The sequence below is a fragment of the Camarhynchus parvulus genome, chromosome 13 (assembly GCF_901933205.1).
Source record: "Camarhynchus parvulus chromosome 13, STF_HiC, whole genome shotgun sequence".
NCBI classification, from domain to species: domain Eukaryota; kingdom Metazoa; phylum Chordata; class Aves; order Passeriformes; family Thraupidae; genus Camarhynchus; species Camarhynchus parvulus.
The window spans coordinates 16898177-16917512 of NC_044583.1; the positions used below are offsets into that span (position 1 = coordinate 16898177).

A 19336-nucleotide genomic window follows, 5' to 3' on the forward strand; every position below is an offset into this window, starting at 1 on the left:
TTTGCTCTGGTTGTCTTGAAGTCACCATATAGTTCAAACTCAATTAAAACTCCTGTGGAAGTCCCTAAAGGGATTGGGAAGTCAGTCACTGATGTTTTTGACAATGGACAGTCAGGGGAGAGGGAGGGAGCTCTTCTATTTCCATTGCAATTGCCTGTTCTGGTTACCATGACATCTAATAAACCCTCATGGAGAAAGGAAATGTTTTCTATGGAAATATTCAGTATTTCTACAGGAAGATTTACAGCATTTTCTTAACACTGAAAGACAAGAGCATGAATTCTGCAGGCTTGAAGTTGGCCTCCTTTGTTCCAACTGTGTATTGATGGGGTTTTTTGACAGTTTGCATTCAAGATTCCACCTGGAATGCAAATATTGGGCAATGTTTGACTTCAGATGAAACGTCTGCTTTTCTGTGTGAAGGGAAGGGAAGGCAGACAGGGCTGGGCATGGCCCCTCCGACCTTGAACCGCCAGCCCAGAGACAAGAGCAGAGCACTTAACAGAAACCTGGGATCTTTAATACCCACTTTGCCAAGGATCCTTCATCCTTCCCGGGTTCCAATGAATCCCATTCATTTCAATGAATCCAGGTTTCACTGAATCCCAGTAGTACTCCAGGGCAAAAAGGAGCCAGAGAGTGCCACGGTTCCCCACCTGCACCAAGTTGAATCTCACTTCACCTCACATTATCACCTCGTATTATCAACCCTATACTTTCAATTTAAAAGGGCTGCGTGCAAAATAAAGGACCAGGAGCAGCCTTTCCCATAACTACACACACCCGGAATCCCCTCGGAAGTGCCCCGGGCCGGGGGGTGGAAGGGGCGCGGCTCTGCCCGGCCCTCCCTGCCCGGAGCGGGGCGGTGCTGCCGGGACCCGCCGCGGGCGGACGGGCGGGCCCTCCATCTGTAACTCTGTCTGTAACTCTGTCCGTCCGCCCGTCGGTCGGTCCCAGCCGCCGCAGGTCCCCGAGGAGCCGCGGGCGGTGAGTACCGAGGGAAGGGGCCGGGGCACAGCGGGGTGCGGCTCGGACCCTCCTGGGCTGCTGCTCGCAGCCCCGGAACGAGCAGGCGGAGAGGAAAATGCCCATGGAAGCCATGAGGAAGCTGGGTAGGAAGGAGCGGGACCCCGAGGCTGAAAGTGAATGTGGCGCTCAGAGCTGAGCTGTTGCTCTCACTTCCCTTCCGCTCTGCCCGGACCCTCCGTGCTGGCTGGGCTTCCAGAGCGCTCCGCAAAACCCGCAGTTTCAGGGGCACACAGCGTGCGGGCTTCTTCTTGCTGGTTTTTGTTAATTTTATTAATTTTGATTAATTAAAGCACAACAATTGCATTATCCAGCGCAGTCCCGGTGTGTTTCCATTGGGATCGGACAGCCCCAGCCCTGTGGATGCAGCCCGGGCTGTGATGGGCAGTGTGGGATGCCCTGGGCTGAGCTGGCAGCTGCTGCCTGAGGAAATCCCTGTGGGAGCTCTTCCTCAGCCCATCCTCAGTGCCCGGCCCAGCTGCTCAGTGTTCCACCTTCCCCTGCTAACAGAAAGGGTGGGAGAAGGGCCCTAACGCAGGAATAACTTGCTGAAAGCCTTGGCAAGCTCTTCCTGACAAATCCGGGTGGGATGGAAGCTGCTGGAGGGATCTGCTTCAGCCAGGGCAGAGCAGGGCAGCCAGCATGCTCAGCTGCCTTTGGGAGGTGGCACAACTTCCCCTGGAATAGCTGACTGCCAGCAGGGATTCCATGGGATCTTCCCCAAAAGTGCAGGAGGCTGCTGCTGCTTGGGGAAAGTGAGGAGATCCCATATTTGGAGTGGGAGCAGATCCCATATTTCACAAAAGCAAGGTTTTGTTGTCTGGCTTTGCAGGTTTTCCCACGAGTGGATGGCTGCTGGTTATTGTGCCAAAAGCAAGGCAGCTCTGTTTCCACATGTGTTCCTTAAACGTGGTTTTCCATTATTCATGTTATTTTCAGCCCTTTGTGAAAGTAAATGTTTGTGGCTTCAATGTTTTGCTGGAGGATATGAAGGATTCTGTCAAATTCCAAGGTGCAGGCAGTGTTGTTCCAGTGCTTATCTGGGTGTTATCATGGTAATATTGAATTTCCTTGTTGCTCCACAACAGTAAAGACATTATTTGAAAAAGGTTGTTGTCCAACAAGAGAAAGGTCAAAGATTTAGTTGTCAAAATGATGTGATATACTTTCCTGTTGTATTCTTAGGGGGTGCATTTTCTAAAGGCCCAGATCTGGTTCAGTTTGTGTGGAATTTGGATTTCTGATTCACCTTTAAAATTCTCCAGAAATTGTTCTTGTCCTTTTAGATCATGGATTTATGCTTTAGTTTTTAGTGCATGTAAATTTTCCTGTCTAGCAAGGGGTACATGAGGGTGGGGAGTGATCACATACAGTAATAATTTAAATGTAGAAAAGTAAGGAAAACTGACATGGGTGTTGTAGCAACTGACATCATGTTTTGATTCAGTTTCTACTCTGAAATACTCACATCTGAAGTTTCTCCTGGTAGAGTTATTTCAGTAGGTGAGTGAGCATCACAATCCAGTTTTCCCTTACTCTCAAGGTGACTCTGATGTGCCACAGACGAATGAAGTCCAAGCCAGCCCTGGGCTGCAGGTGGTGCTCCCCCAAAAACAGAAGCCAGGCAGATGCTGCCTCATCATGGGATCAGAAAAAAGGGCCCAGATGGGCTCCAGAAATAGTCTGGAGGTCTGATGACTTCTAGAGACTGCAGGACCTCCCTGTAGCTTCATTTTATGGCGGTCAGTTGATAACAGATACTGGAAATTTCCTCAGTTCTGTCTTGTAGTTTTTTTTATCGTAAGCGAAGTTTGTCACAACGAGACACTCCCTGAAAGGCCAAAAGGAGTGATAAAAGTGAATTCTGGGTTGTGTGTAAATAGCAGCTTTCAGAATAAAAACTACAGCAGCTCCTTTTTCAAGTTTTATGTACAGAATGTCCTTCAGTGTCCAAACCGCGAACCAAAGGTGTTTTCTCAGGATTGGGTTTTTTTAATGTGTAAGTATAAAATCCAGTTTTATTTGAGAAGCCAGGGCTAACAGTTTCAAAATTAATACAGGGCAGTACTTTGAGGCAGAAAAGGGTGAGATGAGTGTTGGAAATTGTGTTATTTCCTACTGTCCTGACATGGCAAGGGGCAGGGACTGTGTGCTGAAAGGTCCTTTTCATGCCACGGGGAGAAAGCTGTCATGCAAGTCAGCACAAAGAGCCAGTATGTGCTCAGAGCTCTGGAGCCAGAAAGGTTTTACTTAGAACATTTCCCCACTGTCTGGACACAATTGAAACCCAGGCACCCCCTCCCATGCAGATGTTTTAGAGCAGCACCAAACTGAGCTGTCTGGGGTTTGTGTTGGCACATTTCAGAAAATTCCCAGGTTTGACTCAGCTGCCTGCAAGTCCTGGAGGAGGGACAGAAGGAAATCAAAAGAATTTTCACTACTGAAATCTTTACTAAAATCTCACAAAACAAACTCATTGCTACACATAAAAAGTAGTCCGGCTTGATTTTGTCCCCCCTCAGCTTTTACAGTGTTGATTTGCTGAGCTTTGGGTAAGGGAGAAGCCTTTTGATTTGTAACTCTGTGCTGGTAAAGCAAATAAAACTTCTTGAGCAAATACAGCTCCAAAATGTACTTTTGCAAAGTAGAGCTGACACAGGCTTTTGTAATACTCCCTTGTTTCTCACTGTGTATTTAGGGGGGTTGTGAGGGCTGTAAATCGTCCCTGAGCACAATTGGCAGTCTTGTACAGGTGGGTGAGGTTGGAAACCTGCAGGGTAGCGGTGGGGGTCTCCTCCAGGTGTGATCATCTTGAGCATGTCCCTTCTTGCAGTGCAGGTTCTTCATTTGAAGATCCTGACTCTTCATATGGCACTCAGTGCTCTGGGCTGGGGAGAAGCTGAGCTTTGAGCACAGCTGGGGCTTTTCCAACCTCAGTGATCCTGGGATATTACTGCAGGGAGGGAGACAGGCCCTGTCACACAGAAAATCCATCCCTGCCGGTTCGGGGTCTGTGTTTGAAACCCTCCTTTCAGTACCAGGTCAGGCACAGCCAGCAAAGAGTGGCAGGGTTTGGTTATTTGGGAGGGTGCAGGAGCTCACCCACCAAAGAGATGCTCCCTGTCTGGGCCTGTGCTGAATGGAAACTCCTTTGGGAGTCCCAGCAAGGAGCAGGAGATGAAACAGAAACTCCTCCCTGGTATTTTCTGTGTGTTGGCTTTAGCTATGTCTGCAGATCCAGGGACACCATGGTTGGATTAGTTGAGTGCAATTACTTTCTAATTGGTTCTAGAAGTCTCTGAAGAAGCCATTGTAAATATTAAGTTCTGTAGTTGGTTCTGCTCTTGTGGGTTCCTTCTGCTCAGGCTGTCCTAAGGCACACAAAGTCACTCCTCTCCCTTCTCCCTCCCATACCTTTGAGAAACTCAAACTGCAGGGACGGTACCAGGGAGTGTTTTAATTAGGAATATTTCTGTACCAATAGGGCTGTCCAGCCCTGACACAGCTGTCCAGGGAAGTGCTGGAGTCCCCATCCCTGCAGGGATTTAAGACTTGTAGATGTGGCACTTGGGGACATGGTTTAGTGGAGGCCTTGGCTCTGTTGGGAGTGGTTGGACTGGGTGACCTCAGAGGGATTTTCCAACCTGGATGACTCCACAGTTCTGTGATGCTGTAGCTGCTTGAGAAATGGTGATTAACTGAACACATTCTGGGGCAGACTCAAGTTGCATCCTTAGCACTGCCAGTTCCAGTAGCAATTTATTAATTGGTACAATTAATTCAGGACAATTGGACAATTAATTGGGCGATTAATTCAGCAGTGAGCGTTCCATGGACAGGAGTCTGGCTGATGTTTGCACTGCACGGAGAGGACGTGAGCAGCACATCAAATCCATGTTGTCATTGGCACTCTGGGACTGCAGTGCCAGAAAGGGAAGCCTGGCAGTGACACTTCTCAGGGTTCTCTTGCTGGGTCTCACCCCAGACCAGTGAGTTTCTGGCTGAAATGGTCTCACTGTACTGGTGGTACCAGGTATTGGGGCTTAAGGAGTTTTCTGGAGGATTCTGGATGTTTTCTGCAGGTGGGAGAGCTAAGTGCTGGCAGTCACTTGGTATGCTCAAGTTTCATTTGGGTTTGTCTCATCAAGACCTTGCTCTTTCCCAGTCAGGCAGTATGTTCCCAGTGTTAAATTATTGGTATAATTACCCTGTTTTACTGTCTGTGGGCAGCTTGGTCTAGAGCACCAATTCCAGCAGAAGTGTCCCACCTACCTGCCATTGTGCCCAATAATATGTTTTTCACTTCTGTACATTATTTTGATCAGATGCAATTTCCTTGTAAAACCAGTTTTGTGAAAGTGTGAAGTGCTTTTGTTTGCAGCGTGTCTTTGGCTGTAAAAAAGCCACTTCTTAGGTAACAAACCTTTACAGTATTTGGCAGGCGAAATCCCTGCGTCAAAAAAAAGAAAACAAAACAAAAAAAGAAAACAACAACCCACAAGAGATGTAGACTGAGCTGTGCTTTGCTGGAAATGTCCCACTTGCAGTTAATTTTTAGCAGCTGGGCTGGAATGGCTGTGGCACTACAGTAAATCCTCTGTCTGGCTTTGCAAGGTGGAACAGGCTGCAGGCAGAGATTTTCTCCAGGAAGCCTCTCAGAAAGGCAGTGCTGCTGCATTCCTGTCCATTTCCCAACCCTACCAGCAGCAGGTGTATTCCACAGGATGCCAGGTTCCCTTCTGGGAAAGGTCATTTCCTGCTTCACAGGGATGCAGTGGGGAGGCTCCCTTGAGAAAATCTCATTTTCTCAATTCCCAAGCAAGCTGAGAGGTTCCCAGTTTGCTTGGAATTTGCTTTCTCTCTGCTGAACTGAGAGTTTCAGCCCTTGCTTTTCATAAATGCTATGTTCAAGTCTCACATTGTACATTTATTTTTGGTTTAATGGTCCTTTGTGTTTTCAGTGAGTCCTGGCGATGGCAGCGATGACAGAGACCAACCATATCCATGAAGTGATGGAAGGGCCAGAAGGAGATGATGCCAAGTGCAGTTTCCATCACACAATGTTCCTGGAACCCCAAGAGAAGAAGAGGAACATGAAGGCTCTGCTGGTTAAGAAAGCAAAGGAAACTTGCAGCTGCACCCCGGCCAAAATTAAAGATTGTATTTTGGGGTTTTTCCCCATCTTACAGTGGCTTCCTAAATACAACCTCAGGGAGTACCTCCTGGGGGATGTAATGTCTGGTGTGATCGTGGGGGTCCTGCTGGTCCCACAGTCCATTGCCTACTCCCTCTTGGCAGGGCTGGAGCCCATTTATGGCCTTTACACCTCCTTTTTCTCCTGCATCATTTACTGCATCTTCGGCACCTCCCGCCACATCTCCGTCAGCATCTTCGGCGTGGTGTGCCTGATGCTGGGCCAGGTGGTGGACAGGGAGGTGGAGAGGGCTGGCTACCAGCTGGAGCCAGCTGTGCCCAGTGCCCTGCCAGGCCCAGGGGGGCACGGGAATGGCACTGGGAACGGGACAGAGCCGCTCTGTGACAGCGGCTGCTACGCCATGGCCGTGGCTGCCACCCTCACCTTCATCTCGGGGGTGTACCAGGTAAGGGCGGCTGCAGCTGGTCCACACCTCCTGGGGGTTCTTTTTTATTTTTTTTTTTTTCTTTTTTAAATGCAGGGATTTCACCTGCCAAATACTGTGAAGGTTTGTTACCTAAGAAGTGGCTTTTTTACAGCCAATGACACGCTGCAAAAAAAAGCACTTCATGCTTTTGCAAAACTGGTTTTACAAGGAAATTGCACCTGATCACAATAATGTACAGAAGTGGAAAACATAGTAATGATAGGTAGGTGGGACACTTCTGCTGTAGCTGCTATTGGCCTTGTGTTAGAGATAGATATGAGACTAGACATCTGATTTTTTTTGTGCAGAATATTACATTTTTTAATATGGAGAGTTCATTTTTATATGGTATTAGAAGGTACTGTGTTTGAATGTGATTGGTTAGTAATCTAGTGAAACTCAGTTCATTGGTTGGTAAGGGTTATTGTATGTGTTTGTCAAACTTTTCTAGTTTTAGATAGTTTACATATTTTCTTCTAGTATTCTAATATTCTTCTAATATTCTTCTGTATTAATATTCTAATGAGATAGAATTCTTGTTTTTGTAAGTGCATCTCCTTTTTTTCACAAGAATAGGTTGTTATGCAAATTGGTTTTCATTCTTAGAATATGTTTCTCATAGAAACTCAACAGACTTAACTGTTAATTCAGTTAAAATAGTAATAAGGCCTGATTTTACAAGGCCTTTCTTTTGTCAAGTTTTACCTGCACCTCCAGCTCTCAGGGTCTACTCACTACCTTCCTTGCTGTGGCCTGAAGCTCTGTTTATCTTTTTGGCATTAGACCCAATTCCATCAGGTCAAAATGTGATGCATCAGCTCCTAATTCCAGTCTTTAATCATTTGCCTTTACCGAAGAAAAATTTGGACAGTAAAAGTATCTCCATTTTCCTTTTATTTGTAAATATGCTTTTAAAAAATTTGCTGTTTGCCCATTTGAAGCCAAAACAATACTACTGCATGGAAAGGATTCTACTGAGAGGATACAATATATTTTATATTTACAAATATCTATTTATTTTCTAGAATTCACTGCTTGCCTAAATTAAAGCAGGTATCCTTGTTTTTAGAGTCTTATACATTAACCAGAATGAGATTAATTTTAGCTGTACTGCAGAGCTGTGGTATTTGAGTTCGTGAGTTCACATTCATTTTTTATCATCTGTCCAGGGTGACAGCCAATCAAAATATATAAGAGGGGAACAAAACATGTTTGTGACACTTTAAAACACAGGTTTTGGACACAACCTGGAACTTTTTGTACTGCAAGTTCCTGTTGAGTTATTTCAGAAATATTCTGGGCCTCCCAGGCTACACTGGATTTTGGGTTTCGTCTTTCATCCCTGTGGGATGGGTGCAGTTTGTGAATTGCACTTAATAGTCTTTGCAAGTACAAATGCAGTTCAGTTTCTTTATCTGAAGAAATCAGATCAGTTTATCTTCAGTCCCTCTGAATATTAGGCATATTCTCTACAGGCCAACACCCTCAAATTTATTTTTTTTCGACCAAAATCACATATTCTTTGTATCAGAAACTTTACAATCAAATCATAAAATCTTCTCACACGAGTTAATACTATCTAGGTAAGCTAATTATTATTGATGTTTTACACTTAGAAGGACCCTGAATTAATTATCAAGGCTATAAGGGAGCCTTTGAGAGCTGTGAGCTGATTTCATCCAGTGCAGGTTCCAGACCTGCCTTATCTTCAGTAATTCTTTGAGATTCTCATCGAGTTCTGAGTTATCTCTGTTTTTATGATCTGCAGCAGAGGAGTTTGCAGCTCATAGACTTTCTGAGTCAGAGGCACCAAACTTTCTGCAGTACAAAGGACAGTTGTCACCCCACAAGCTGTGGTTTTATTGCAGGCTCTGAACTCCAGTGCAAGGCAGACAAAGGCCAGCAGGAAAATTTTAGATCCTTGCAAAGTTCACAAAGTTTAGAGGAACTGAAAGAGAAATGGCAAAAGCAGGCAGTATTTCAAATGTGGGGTTTGGATTTTTCCCCTAGGTTTTCTTCTTTTCTTTTTTCCCCCACCTGGGTCATTAGCAGAGCAGACAATGAACATTTGTTCAGGGGAGGAAGATCCCCCCAAAATCCTGGTCTGAATACTTTTATATACAGGGAGTATATAATAATTATATATATATATTATAGAATATATATAAAATATTTTTGTAAAATATACAAATATTGTATATTTTAATCATTTTATATTTTATATAATATATATTATTATATATTTTAAAAATATTTTGAATACAGGGAGATTTTTCTCCCTGCTCAGACCATGCCTGGTCCTCCAGGGCCGTGCACGATGTTGGGTTTTTTTATCCCACCTGACAAAATCTGTGGGATTTGTGTCCTGACATGTTGTGTGTGGTTGGTTCCTTCCAGGTGGCCATGGGTTTCTTCCAGGTGGGCTTTGTCTCCGTGTACCTCTCGGATTCTCTGCTGAGTGGGTTTGTCACAGGGGCCTCCATCACTGTCCTGACCTCACAAGTCAAGTACCTGCTGGGCCTGGACATTCCTCGCAGCGGGGGCGTGGGCTCCCTCATCACCACCTGGATAAACATCTTCAGGAACATCCACACCACCAACATCTGTGACCTCATCACCAGCTTCTTGTGCTTCCTGGTGCTCATCCCAGCCAAAGAGCTTAACGAGCGCTTCAAATCCAAGCTCAAGGCTCCGGTTCCGGTGGAGCTCTTCGTGGTTGTGGCAGCCACTCTGGCATCTCACTTTGGGAAGCTGAGGGAGACTTATGGCTCCAGCATTTCAGGGCACATCCCCACGGGGTTTCTGCCCCCGCGCCCTCCAGTCTGGACCCTGATTCCCAGCGTGGCGTTGGATGCCATCCCCATTGCCATCATTGGCTTTGCCATCACCGTGTCCCTCTCGGAGATGTTTGCCAAGAAGCACGGCTACTCCGTGAGGGCCAACCAGGAGATGTACGCCATTGGCTTCTGCAACATCATCCCCTCCTTCTTCCACTGCTTCACAACCAGCGCAGCTCTCGCCAAGACCCTGGTCAAGGAGTCCACGGGCTGCAGAACCCAGATGTCCGGCATGGTGACCAGCCTGGTGATCCTCCTGGTCCTCCTCGTCATCGCCCCTTTGTTCTACTCCCTGCAGAAATGCGTCCTTGCCGTCATAACCATCGTCAACCTCCGCGGAGCCCTGCGCAAGTTCAGGGACCTGCCCAAGATGTGGCACCTGAGCAGGGTGGACACGGTGATCTGGGCGGTCACCATGGCGGCCACGGCGCTCATCAGCACCGAGATCGGGCTCCTGGTGGGGGTTTGCTTCTCCATGCTCTGCGTCATCTTCCGCACCCAGCGCCCCGAGGCACCGCTGCTGGGCTGGGTGGCCGAGTCGGAGACCTACGAGTCCCTGTCTGCCTACAAGAACCTGCAAACCAAGCCTGGCGTGGTGGTGTTCCGCTTCGAGGCCCCCATCTACTACATCAACAAGGAGTGCTTCAAATCCACCCTCTACAAGCAAACTGGGGTCAACCCTGCGTGGGTGAAGGCAGCCAAGAAGAAAGCAGAGAAAAGAAAGCTCAAGGAGAAGGAGGAGGGATCTGGGGACAAGCAGAGCAGCGTCCCCGTGGATTTGGGGTCGGAGCCTGTGGGGTTTCACACCATCGTGATCGACTGCTGCGCCGTGCAGTTCCTGGACACGGCTGGCATCCGCACGCTCAAGGAGGTCTGCAAGGACTACAGGGACATCGGCGTCCACGTGCTGCTGGCCCAGTGCAGCCCTTCTGTCAGGAGCTCCCTGCTCCGAGGGGAGTTCTTCCAGGAGGGGGAGGACCAGCTGCTCTTCCACAGCGTGCACCAGGCCGTGGACTTTGCCCTGGGCACGCAGGGGCACGGTGCTCTGAAGAAATAGCTTGGAAAGAGAGGAATTGGAACAATGGCTGGGCAAACGTGTCTGTGTGTCTGTGAAATCAATGTGTGTGTGCTCAGGGAGCAGGGCAGGGTGGTGCCAGCACTCTGGTACCCTGCAATCTCTCTGGATTTTACCTGCCTGGGGTAGTGATTCCATGGGAGGTGCTGAATGAAGGAAGTTCTTACCTTGATTGTGGCCAATGTGCAGATCTTAAGTTTCCATGGGGTTGTTCAGCTCATGTCCTCTCTAGAGCTTTCTGGGTCTCAGTTCCACTCTGAAGTTGTGATCAAGTCTTTTTTGCCACCCTGTCCTTGTGGATGGGGTGGGATTTTGGAGTAGTCTGGACATCCTGTGCAGCTGAAGAATGAGGCAACTCATTTCTCATCCCTCATTCTGGCATTGCTTTCCATCACCACACCCTTGTGTTTGCCAAGGAAAGGCTGCCAGGGACTGTTTGCTCTGGTCTTTACTGGGCAGTGCTTGAATTTGCAATCTCCCTGAATTTCAGATAGAGAAATCTAATCTAAACATGCAGGAAGATATCTTAATTAATATCTTTTAAGCAAGCACCTCTCACCTCCAGAGGTTTTGGCACTGCCTCCTAATTCAGCCAGGCCACAAGGACATGGTTATCTCATTTCTGCACAGGCCTTTACCTGCCTGTGCCCATGGAAATGCTGCCTCTCCAGCTTGATTTTAATGATTTTTTTTTTTCACAGATGACTCTTTAGAAGTCTGATTCATCCTTATGGTCAGTCAGTTGTTTTCCTAATATTTAGGAGCTCTTTAGAATTATGAACATTAGATATGGAAAATATCTAGCTCTTTAATTTTAACCAAAAAAAAGTCCCTTCTAGGCAGTTTTTTATGCCAGGTAGAGAGAATCACAGGCACCAAAGCGAAAAGGGACAAATAAATTATCCAGCACGTGCCCAAATGTGTCCATGTCACAGCGACTGTGCATGAATGCAGGATTTATTGGCTATAAATAAACCCTTTGCTCTGTCCTGGACTTTATGCAATGGGAGTGCACAGACCATTGGAAAAGGAGCCAGGAAAATTCTTTCCTGGACCTTTTTTTTCTTACCAGGTCAGTATAAATAGAGCTTTTTCCTTTGATTTTAAATTCTGTGGAAGTGAAGAGTGCCTGTTCTTCATGCTAAAATACAAGGATAGGATTTTTTACTGCTTTCCTCCCTGCAGTAGAATACAATTGTGAAGGCAGAATTGAGAGATTAGTTTTTCCTGAATAGCAACTCTACACAGCACACATCCCTGCAAGAGGGTGCTTTCCTCCCAGAGGAGTTTACAATCTGAATTTCAGGTGCTTCACAGCTTTTAAAAGGGAAGGGTGCTGTGAACAGACAATATTCTCATCCTTAATAATTTAAAAGTAATGAATCAGAAGTAAAAAAAGGTGTAAAATCCAATATGAACATTTGTGAAATGTTTACTAAATGGAAAGAGATTTTGAGTTTAAACTGTTTTGTCAGTTGTTTTTGTTTGGGTTTTTTTTTTTCTGAGCAAGGGCCAGTAACCATTCTCTTCTTTCTGTGAAAGCTGAATATCATGGATCACTTCACTCTGGGAGCCTCAGAGGAGCATGAGGTAGCAGGAAGATGAGTCCTTTTTGTGTTAGCTGAATTTACTGCATTTTTGGGGACACAGAGCAGCACAGAAGTGCTGAGGGAGGTGAGGGATGGCTGCAGCACGGCTTGGAAAGGGAGAACCCCACTGATACCTACCCATGGCACCTCCTAGAACTGGCACTGGTGAGGAAAAAGCCTCTGTGTGACACTGGGAAAAGTCTGCAGTGTTCAAACCCCACAGATGTTGTTCTGCCTCAGCCCTGAGGCTTCTTTATGAAGGAGATGAATCCCAAATTCTGCTGAATTTTCCCTTTGCTGCTGTAACCTCCTGCAGGAACGTTTTCATGCTGGGCTGAGGATGCTTTGTGCAGCTTGGGGAGTTTGTGCTCACTGCATTGGCATTGCCAGGGAGGACTGGGCTGAGCGGTGAGGAGCAGTGGCAGGGTTACATTTTGAGGCTGTATTTCAGTTTTTAACCAAACCTGGTTTGTGTGCAGGGCCCCTGGGAGGGCAGGTTTGTCCCCACAGGGGTGGCAGTGCCATGGCTTGGGGGAGTCCCTTTGCAGCTCAGTTTGCTCACAAGATCAGAAAGAATCTCTGGAACTTTGAACAGAAGCCTCGGTGCAGCTTTGAAATGCTGATTTTTAACTCCTCTTTTGCCAGAGGGCAGAGCAGCCCTGAAAGTGCTGATGAAAAAGGACAGCACGAGGTGGTTGCAGATGTTTTATTTGTTATTGCAAATGTTCCTGCCTTCCTGCAGCTGCTTGTGCTCACCCCTCTGCCCTGAGGCATGGGAGGAAGGAGCTGCTGGCCAGGACACTTCGGGGCAGCCACGAGTGGGACAAAAGTCAAATAACAACTGCTCTGGGTGATTCTTTCCTCTTCTCCTCTGTCCCATGTTCTTTCCATGCTGCCCAGGTGGAGATTTTTTCGCTTGTGACCGTACACAGGTTTGTGTAACCAAATTCCAAACCTTTATTTATTAAAAGATGATTTTGTAAATCCATTCCTACCTGTGCCAGGAAGGGAGGAATAGCAGTGTTAGCTTCAAAAGGGACCCACTTCCTGCAACTAGTGGGATGTGTATTTGTGGCTCCTGGGTATTTATTTACATAAAAGCACAATAAAACAGCCATAAAATTATTTTTCAGGTAATTAAATTAGATGATATCTAAAAGATGTGCTGAACATTACCTGGAGCACGTTGCATTTGGCCTCAGTGCTGTTTGTGCAGCCTCCAAATTTCATTTCCAGCAAAACACAAGAAGCTATTAAAATGCAGCAGCAAAAGCAGCCAGGCAACCAAAATAAATACTTTTAATATTCTTATTTAAAATTAATAAGTATCTATTAATGCACACTGTCCTGGCTAAATGGGAACTGAAATAAATGCCATTTGCCAGAGTTCAGTGCAAGAGGGAGTTCTTGGGAATTAACTGGAGATTAAAGCTGATTATGGCTGGAATTTCTTACAACAGTGGGTTTCAGCCCTGTTCCTCTTAGGCCTGGAATTGTTTTTTAGCAGTGACATGGATCTGGTTTGACCCTGCTGGCAAGCAGCACATTTTTTGTGTATGGACCCTTTAAAGCAATCTAATTTATCTATATGAATTGGGGATCACTGATTGGAAACATTTCCTCCAAAGCATTTGTTTATAAAGGAATCCATATATTTATATATTTATGTTTTGCTGCTGTGATGGATGCAGCAGCTGATATCTCCATTTATGCTTTTGTGATATTCCTGTCCTGTCCTGGAAGGGGCTCTCCTGCCTTCTGCTGTTCGAAATGAACAGTGCTGGGCATGTGCTGGGCATTTTTAAGGGGAAATCTGCCATACTCGCTGCTTCCTGTGCCTTCCCCCATCCCCCGAATTTGTGAATGTGTGAATTTGGCCCCTCAGAACGGTTGGGTTTGGGTTATCCATCAGTCTGGAGCAGGGATCTTCCTTCCAGTGCAACCTGCAGAACCCCGGACCAGACTGGAAGCTGGTGTAAATCAGCTCAGCTCTGTTCCCCAATGTCCCAATCAGCAATTATCAGTCTAAATGAAGAATTAAGAGATCATTAGCACATTAATGACAACAACAGAGCATTATGGAAATGAACTCTCACTCTCAGCTGTACTGGAAATCTCTTTAGCACTCTTCTGCTGAATGCCAGGCTCTTTTTCTTCCTGAAATGTTTCACTTGTCTGAGTGTACTGACACAAAAACAATTTTCAGTCCTCCTCACAAACTTCAGGCACTGCAGTGGGCACGGGGAGCTCGTTTTGGGTTTCATGCTGACATTTCCAAGCTGGGACTGAGTGATGCTGCTGTCCTGTAAGGCTCTGCAGCTCCAGCTCTGCAGGACCAGCTCCTCCTCCTGCTGCTGCTTCCTCCTGGGTTGTGCTGCCAGTCTCTCAATATTGACTGTAAACCCAAGAGGCTGTGTGTGATGAGTTCCATGTGACATGTTGCGCCCTTTTTATGATCTTTTGATAAAGCCAAAGTTCCTGAGCAGTAAAGTGAGTGTAAAACAGCCCCAAACGCTCCCAGTCCTCTGGGAGGACCAGGGCTGGGGCTCTGCTGGCTGAGGGGTCCCAGGCTGGAGCCCCGGCCTGGTTTGGGGCTGGCAGAGGGATGGTGAGGCTGGCAGTGGGTTTGTGGGGCTGGCAGTGGGTTTGTGGGGCTGGCAGTGGGTTTGTGGGGCTGTTTGTGCTGCCCAGCTGAACCTGGAGGTGTCTTTATTATGGGATTGCTGTGATTTGTTGTGCCTTTGTCCACAGTGAGTGTGGCACAAGTAGAAATCAGAGATTTTTTGGGTTTGTGGCTTTTAATTTTTGTGTCATTGTAATCTCAGTCCACACCTGGCTGTGATTTGCTGTTGTGCCTTTGTCCACAGCGTGGCACAAGCAGAAATCAGGGATTTCTGGGTTTGTTGGTTTCTATTTTTGTCTCACTGTAATCTCAGCCACTCCTGGCTGTCCCAGCCAGGCCAGCAGAGCTGCACCATGGAAGCTGCTCCCTCCTGGGAGGAATCTCAGCCGCCCTTTTGTCTCTGCTGCCTTTTGCCAAGGGGTTGGAATCCACTGCTGGTGGGGCTGAAGAGCAGAGGTGAGAACTGCAGGAAAAGCAGTTAAATCCTGGCTTTGAGCCATGCCCAGAGCCTTGGCCTGAGGTTGGTGAGCTCTGCCTGGGCTCTGTCCCAGGTCCAGCTGAGGGTGAAGCTCTTCAGGCCAAAACCTGCTTCAGGGCATTATCTTCTCTTGTGGCTTGGGTTTCTTCCACCTGCTTTGGAAAAGGGATTAAACACTTCAGTTAATTGACATTTTTAGTTTTTTTGTTAATGGACATGGCTTAGGTGGTGAAGCTGAGATGCAAATATTCCTGTGCTGCTCTTGCCATGCTGGGCTCTGTGTTTGTGCCGCTGCCTTGGTGGATTTCTCCACACCAGAAGGGTTTGCCCTTTCTCCTGGCACAGACAAGAGCAACCCTGGCTTTAGTGCAGCCTTGGCACTGGGAATGACCTTGTTAAATCCCAAGAATTAATTACACTGGGTCATCATCCTAATGAGCCTTTGGAGGGTCAGCTGCTCGTGTGAAAATCAACCTGATTTTTATCATTTCAGTCAGATTCTCTCCGAAGTGGAAATCTTTCTGCGCCTTGCTTTTTCCTTGGAGATCATTGCAGTGCTAAAAGCAAGGCCTCTGGTTAGGTAAAATGGCAAATATTTAATATTTAGATTTAGTTCATAGCATAATTAGTACCTGTCTATTTTATTTTCTAGAGATTCTATAAGCTAAGGCATAATGGTATTTAATGTGCAAATTCATCAAACGTTGCAGCATTGGATGGAGAACCAAATTTCCATTGAGGTAAAATTACTGCTTTAATATTTGAATCCCAGCTCTGACAGCACTTAGTCCATCTCCCAAATGATCTAAAGATTCCACATGGAGGTGGGAAACATTTTGTTGAATTTGGGTCCAATTTTTTATATTTGATTTTTTTACTTAAAGAAGTAAATTTTAGGTTTATTTGAAATGCAATTGAAACATGGTTAAGGAGAGGTAAAATCTCGTTTTTTATGACAAGCACATGATTCTTTGAGTCTTTAGTTTTGTGTTCCTGAATATCTCTAATATGTTCTTGGTATGTCCTGGGGTTTTTTAATAATTGAAATTTGGTGGTAAATAATTGAAATTTGAGAAAAAAATTGAAATTTGATGATTTAATAATTGAAATTCTGGTGATTTTTTAATAATTGAAAATTCAGAATAATTTTAGATGTAAATAATCTTCTGCAGAACACACTAAGTGGCAAACTGTGCCTGGAGCTGGTTGGAGAACCAGTTTAACCAACCAGGACCTCAGGCCTGGCCTAGGTCCCATTGGTCAGCAGATCTGACCTGTTTACAAAATAATTTGTGTGTTACTGGAGTAAAATGTGGGGAAATTATGGTGTGTGTGGAAAAGATCACTTTATTTTTTTGCTGTGATTTGTCTGTGCAGTAAAAAGCAGGTGTAAAAGCCCCCAGGTGGGTGGTGGGGCACAGGGTGCTGGGGCAGCTGTGTCACCCTGTGGGGACAGAGCTGCTGCCACCAGCCCCTGCCTCAGTGCTGGGCTCACCAGCCACAGGTTTGTGGGGAAAATTTGATTTTGTCCCATGTCCTGCCATCAGTTCTGTGCCCATCCCCTGCCTCGTGCTGGCTCTCTCTCCTTGCCCTGTCCTGTCCGAGCTGTACCCGTTGTTATTCTTAACTGTTAATTTGTTAGCACGAGAATTTTCTGTCAAATCTGGTAAAATCACTGGGATTTCTTCAGCACAATTAAAAGATGACATTTATGGGATTTTTTGTTGTCACTGACTGATGGCACCTTCTCCTTGCTCTGCCCCAGCTGCTCTGTGCAGCCAGGACGGGGTTTGTGGTGGCATTAATAACCAAAATCAGCATGTGGGGACAGTGATGTGCCCCTGTGCCAGGCCTGAATTCCTGAGGTGTGGAAATGGCCGCATTTTGTTTGGTGTTTGGTGCTGCTTGTACTTTACAACAGGCGCAGTTACGGCACCTGCTATTGCACGCTCAGCCTTGCAGAACTGCTGCTGTGGATTTCAGTGCTCCTTGAGATAAATTTCAGTGCTCCTTGAGATAATCAAGCTGTGCCAGGGAGCTTTAGGGTGGATTTTGGGAAAGGTTCTTCCCCCAGAGGGTGCTGGCACTGCCCAGGCTCCCCAGGGATGGGCACAGCCCCGAGGCTGCCAGAGCTCCAGGAGGGTTTGGAAAACCCTCCCAGGGTGGGATTTTGGGGCTGTGCAGGGCCAGGGGCTGGGTTTGATGGTCCTTGTGGGTCCCTCCCCTTTGATTCTGTGATTCTGTCCCAGGTTCTGTGGCTTGCTCAGGTCATGGCCAGGAGGAGCCAGAAAAACCTGCGAGCAGCTGTGAGGGCAGTTCTGGGCAGTTCCTGTGACACTGTGTATGCAAAGGTGTCCTTGAGTTATGGAAAAGGCTTTCCTGGCCCAGCCTGGCTCAGCTTTTACCTGAGGATGCCTTTTACCTCAGGGGACCTCTGTGCACAGGCTGCAGCTCCTGTGCTGGTGCCAGCAGAGGAGAAGGAGCACTGGGGTACAGCAATGCCTGCAGGAGCTCCCTCCTGAAAAGCAGAGAACAGCCCTTGCCTCCAGGCAAGCCAGTCTGGTTCCCAGCTGAGGGAACCAGGCTCAGCCAGCAGCACCTTTATTTATTTATTTATTTACTTACTTACTTACTTACTTACCTAGCCAGCTTTAGGCTCTGCCTTACCTGGGATTAACTCATCCTTGCCATCCCTGCTCCTGTGGGACCCCCAGCCTCTGGGGGCTGCTTGAGAAAGGTGTCCCAGGGCTCCAGCCCCTTCAGAACCTTCCACACAAACCTGTGAGACCTTTGGTGCAGCTTCTGCAGCACCTCCTCGTGGAGAAGCTCCATCACCCCTTGTCCCAAAGCTGCCACCACACCCTGTGACAGCATCCCAGTGTTTGAGTGGTAGGAAAAAACCTCCTCCTGTTTGAAATCTGGTGGAAGATCCAATCCTGTCACGTGGCAGGAGGTTAGATGAGGTGTTGTGTTGCAATAGGACACGAAATGAACGTCAGGCATGCTGAAACTTCCAAGGTAAAAAGGAAAAAGTTTATTTCTCCATCTCAATATATATAGAATTCTAAAAGTGACCCTGCATTGGAGGATGGAATTGCCACCTCTCCACTGACACTGGTCAAACCAACAGTCCATCAAATTTTTCCTCCTCCAGAAAGGAATGCAAAACCAATCATTGTTTACATAAAAGTGTGTGAGAAACTCCATTACAAAAATTTAAACATCAGAAGGCTTAGAAGAACTTAAAGAACAGGGTGACAGTATTGGGAGAAAACTCTTCACTGGGTTGGAAGATCATCTCATTCCAAACACCTTCCCAGGTGCTCCAAGCCCTGTCCCACCTGGCCTTGGACACTTCCAGGGATGGGGCAGCTTCTCTGTGCCAGGTCCTCGCCCCCTGAGGGTGCCCAACAGCCTGGGCTGGGTGCCAGGTCAGTGGGAAACAGAAATGTGTCTGCACGGTTTTACGCCACTGTATTCATCTGGAATCAGCTGAATCTGTTTGCAGAGCCATTGCAGTGATTATCTGGATAATCTGGAAAAGATCCATAAGCACTGGGAATGTGCCATGCAGGGAGAAGCAGGGACAGCAACAAGGGGCAGCAAAATGAATTTTTTCCTCCTTGTTGTATAGAGTGCTCCCCAGAACCTCTATAGCTGACGTGCTTGGCTCTTTTTTCCATCTTCCAGGAGTGAAAATGCTCTTTGTAGTTGTTCATTTGTAGTTCTCCTGGTCCCTCAGCCCCCCCTAGGTGCAGTCCCAGGGGCAGGGACACTTTTGGCCTCTCAGTATTTGTGTTATCTTTGCCCTGCTGGGGCCCCTGAACATTAAACTGCCCTGCCAGGGAACAGGGGATGTTTCCTGGGATGTGTTATCTCCTGCAGAAATGTAAATAATCCCTTTCCAAGAAACAACTGCAGAGGTTCTGTTCAGCTTTTTTGTCCTCGGGCGCTTCTGCTGTGTTTTGCCATCTCAGCAGTGGCACCACTTCTGGGCTTGTCTCCTTTTCCTTGTTTTCCCCTTAAAAAAGATGATGGTTTGCAGTAAATACATTTCAAGTGAAGCTGAACCAGCAGCCATCCAAAA

General features: G+C 46.8%; 1 protein-coding gene across 1 annotated transcript; it reads left to right on the forward strand.

The window, feature by feature from the left end:
- Nucleotides 1–866: 866 nt before the first annotated feature.
- Nucleotides 867–16936, forward strand: SLC26A2 (solute carrier family 26 member 2). Its single transcript, XM_030957619.1, has 3 exons — nucleotides 867–987; nucleotides 5988–6626; nucleotides 9045–16936. The coding sequence occupies exons 2-3, from the start codon at nucleotides 6000–6002 to the stop codon at nucleotides 10539–10541; spliced, it is 2124 nt and encodes a 707-aa protein (XP_030813479.1). The 5' UTR covers nucleotides 867–987; nucleotides 5988–5999; the 3' UTR covers nucleotides 10542–16936.
- Nucleotides 16937–19336: the final 2400 nt, after the last annotated feature.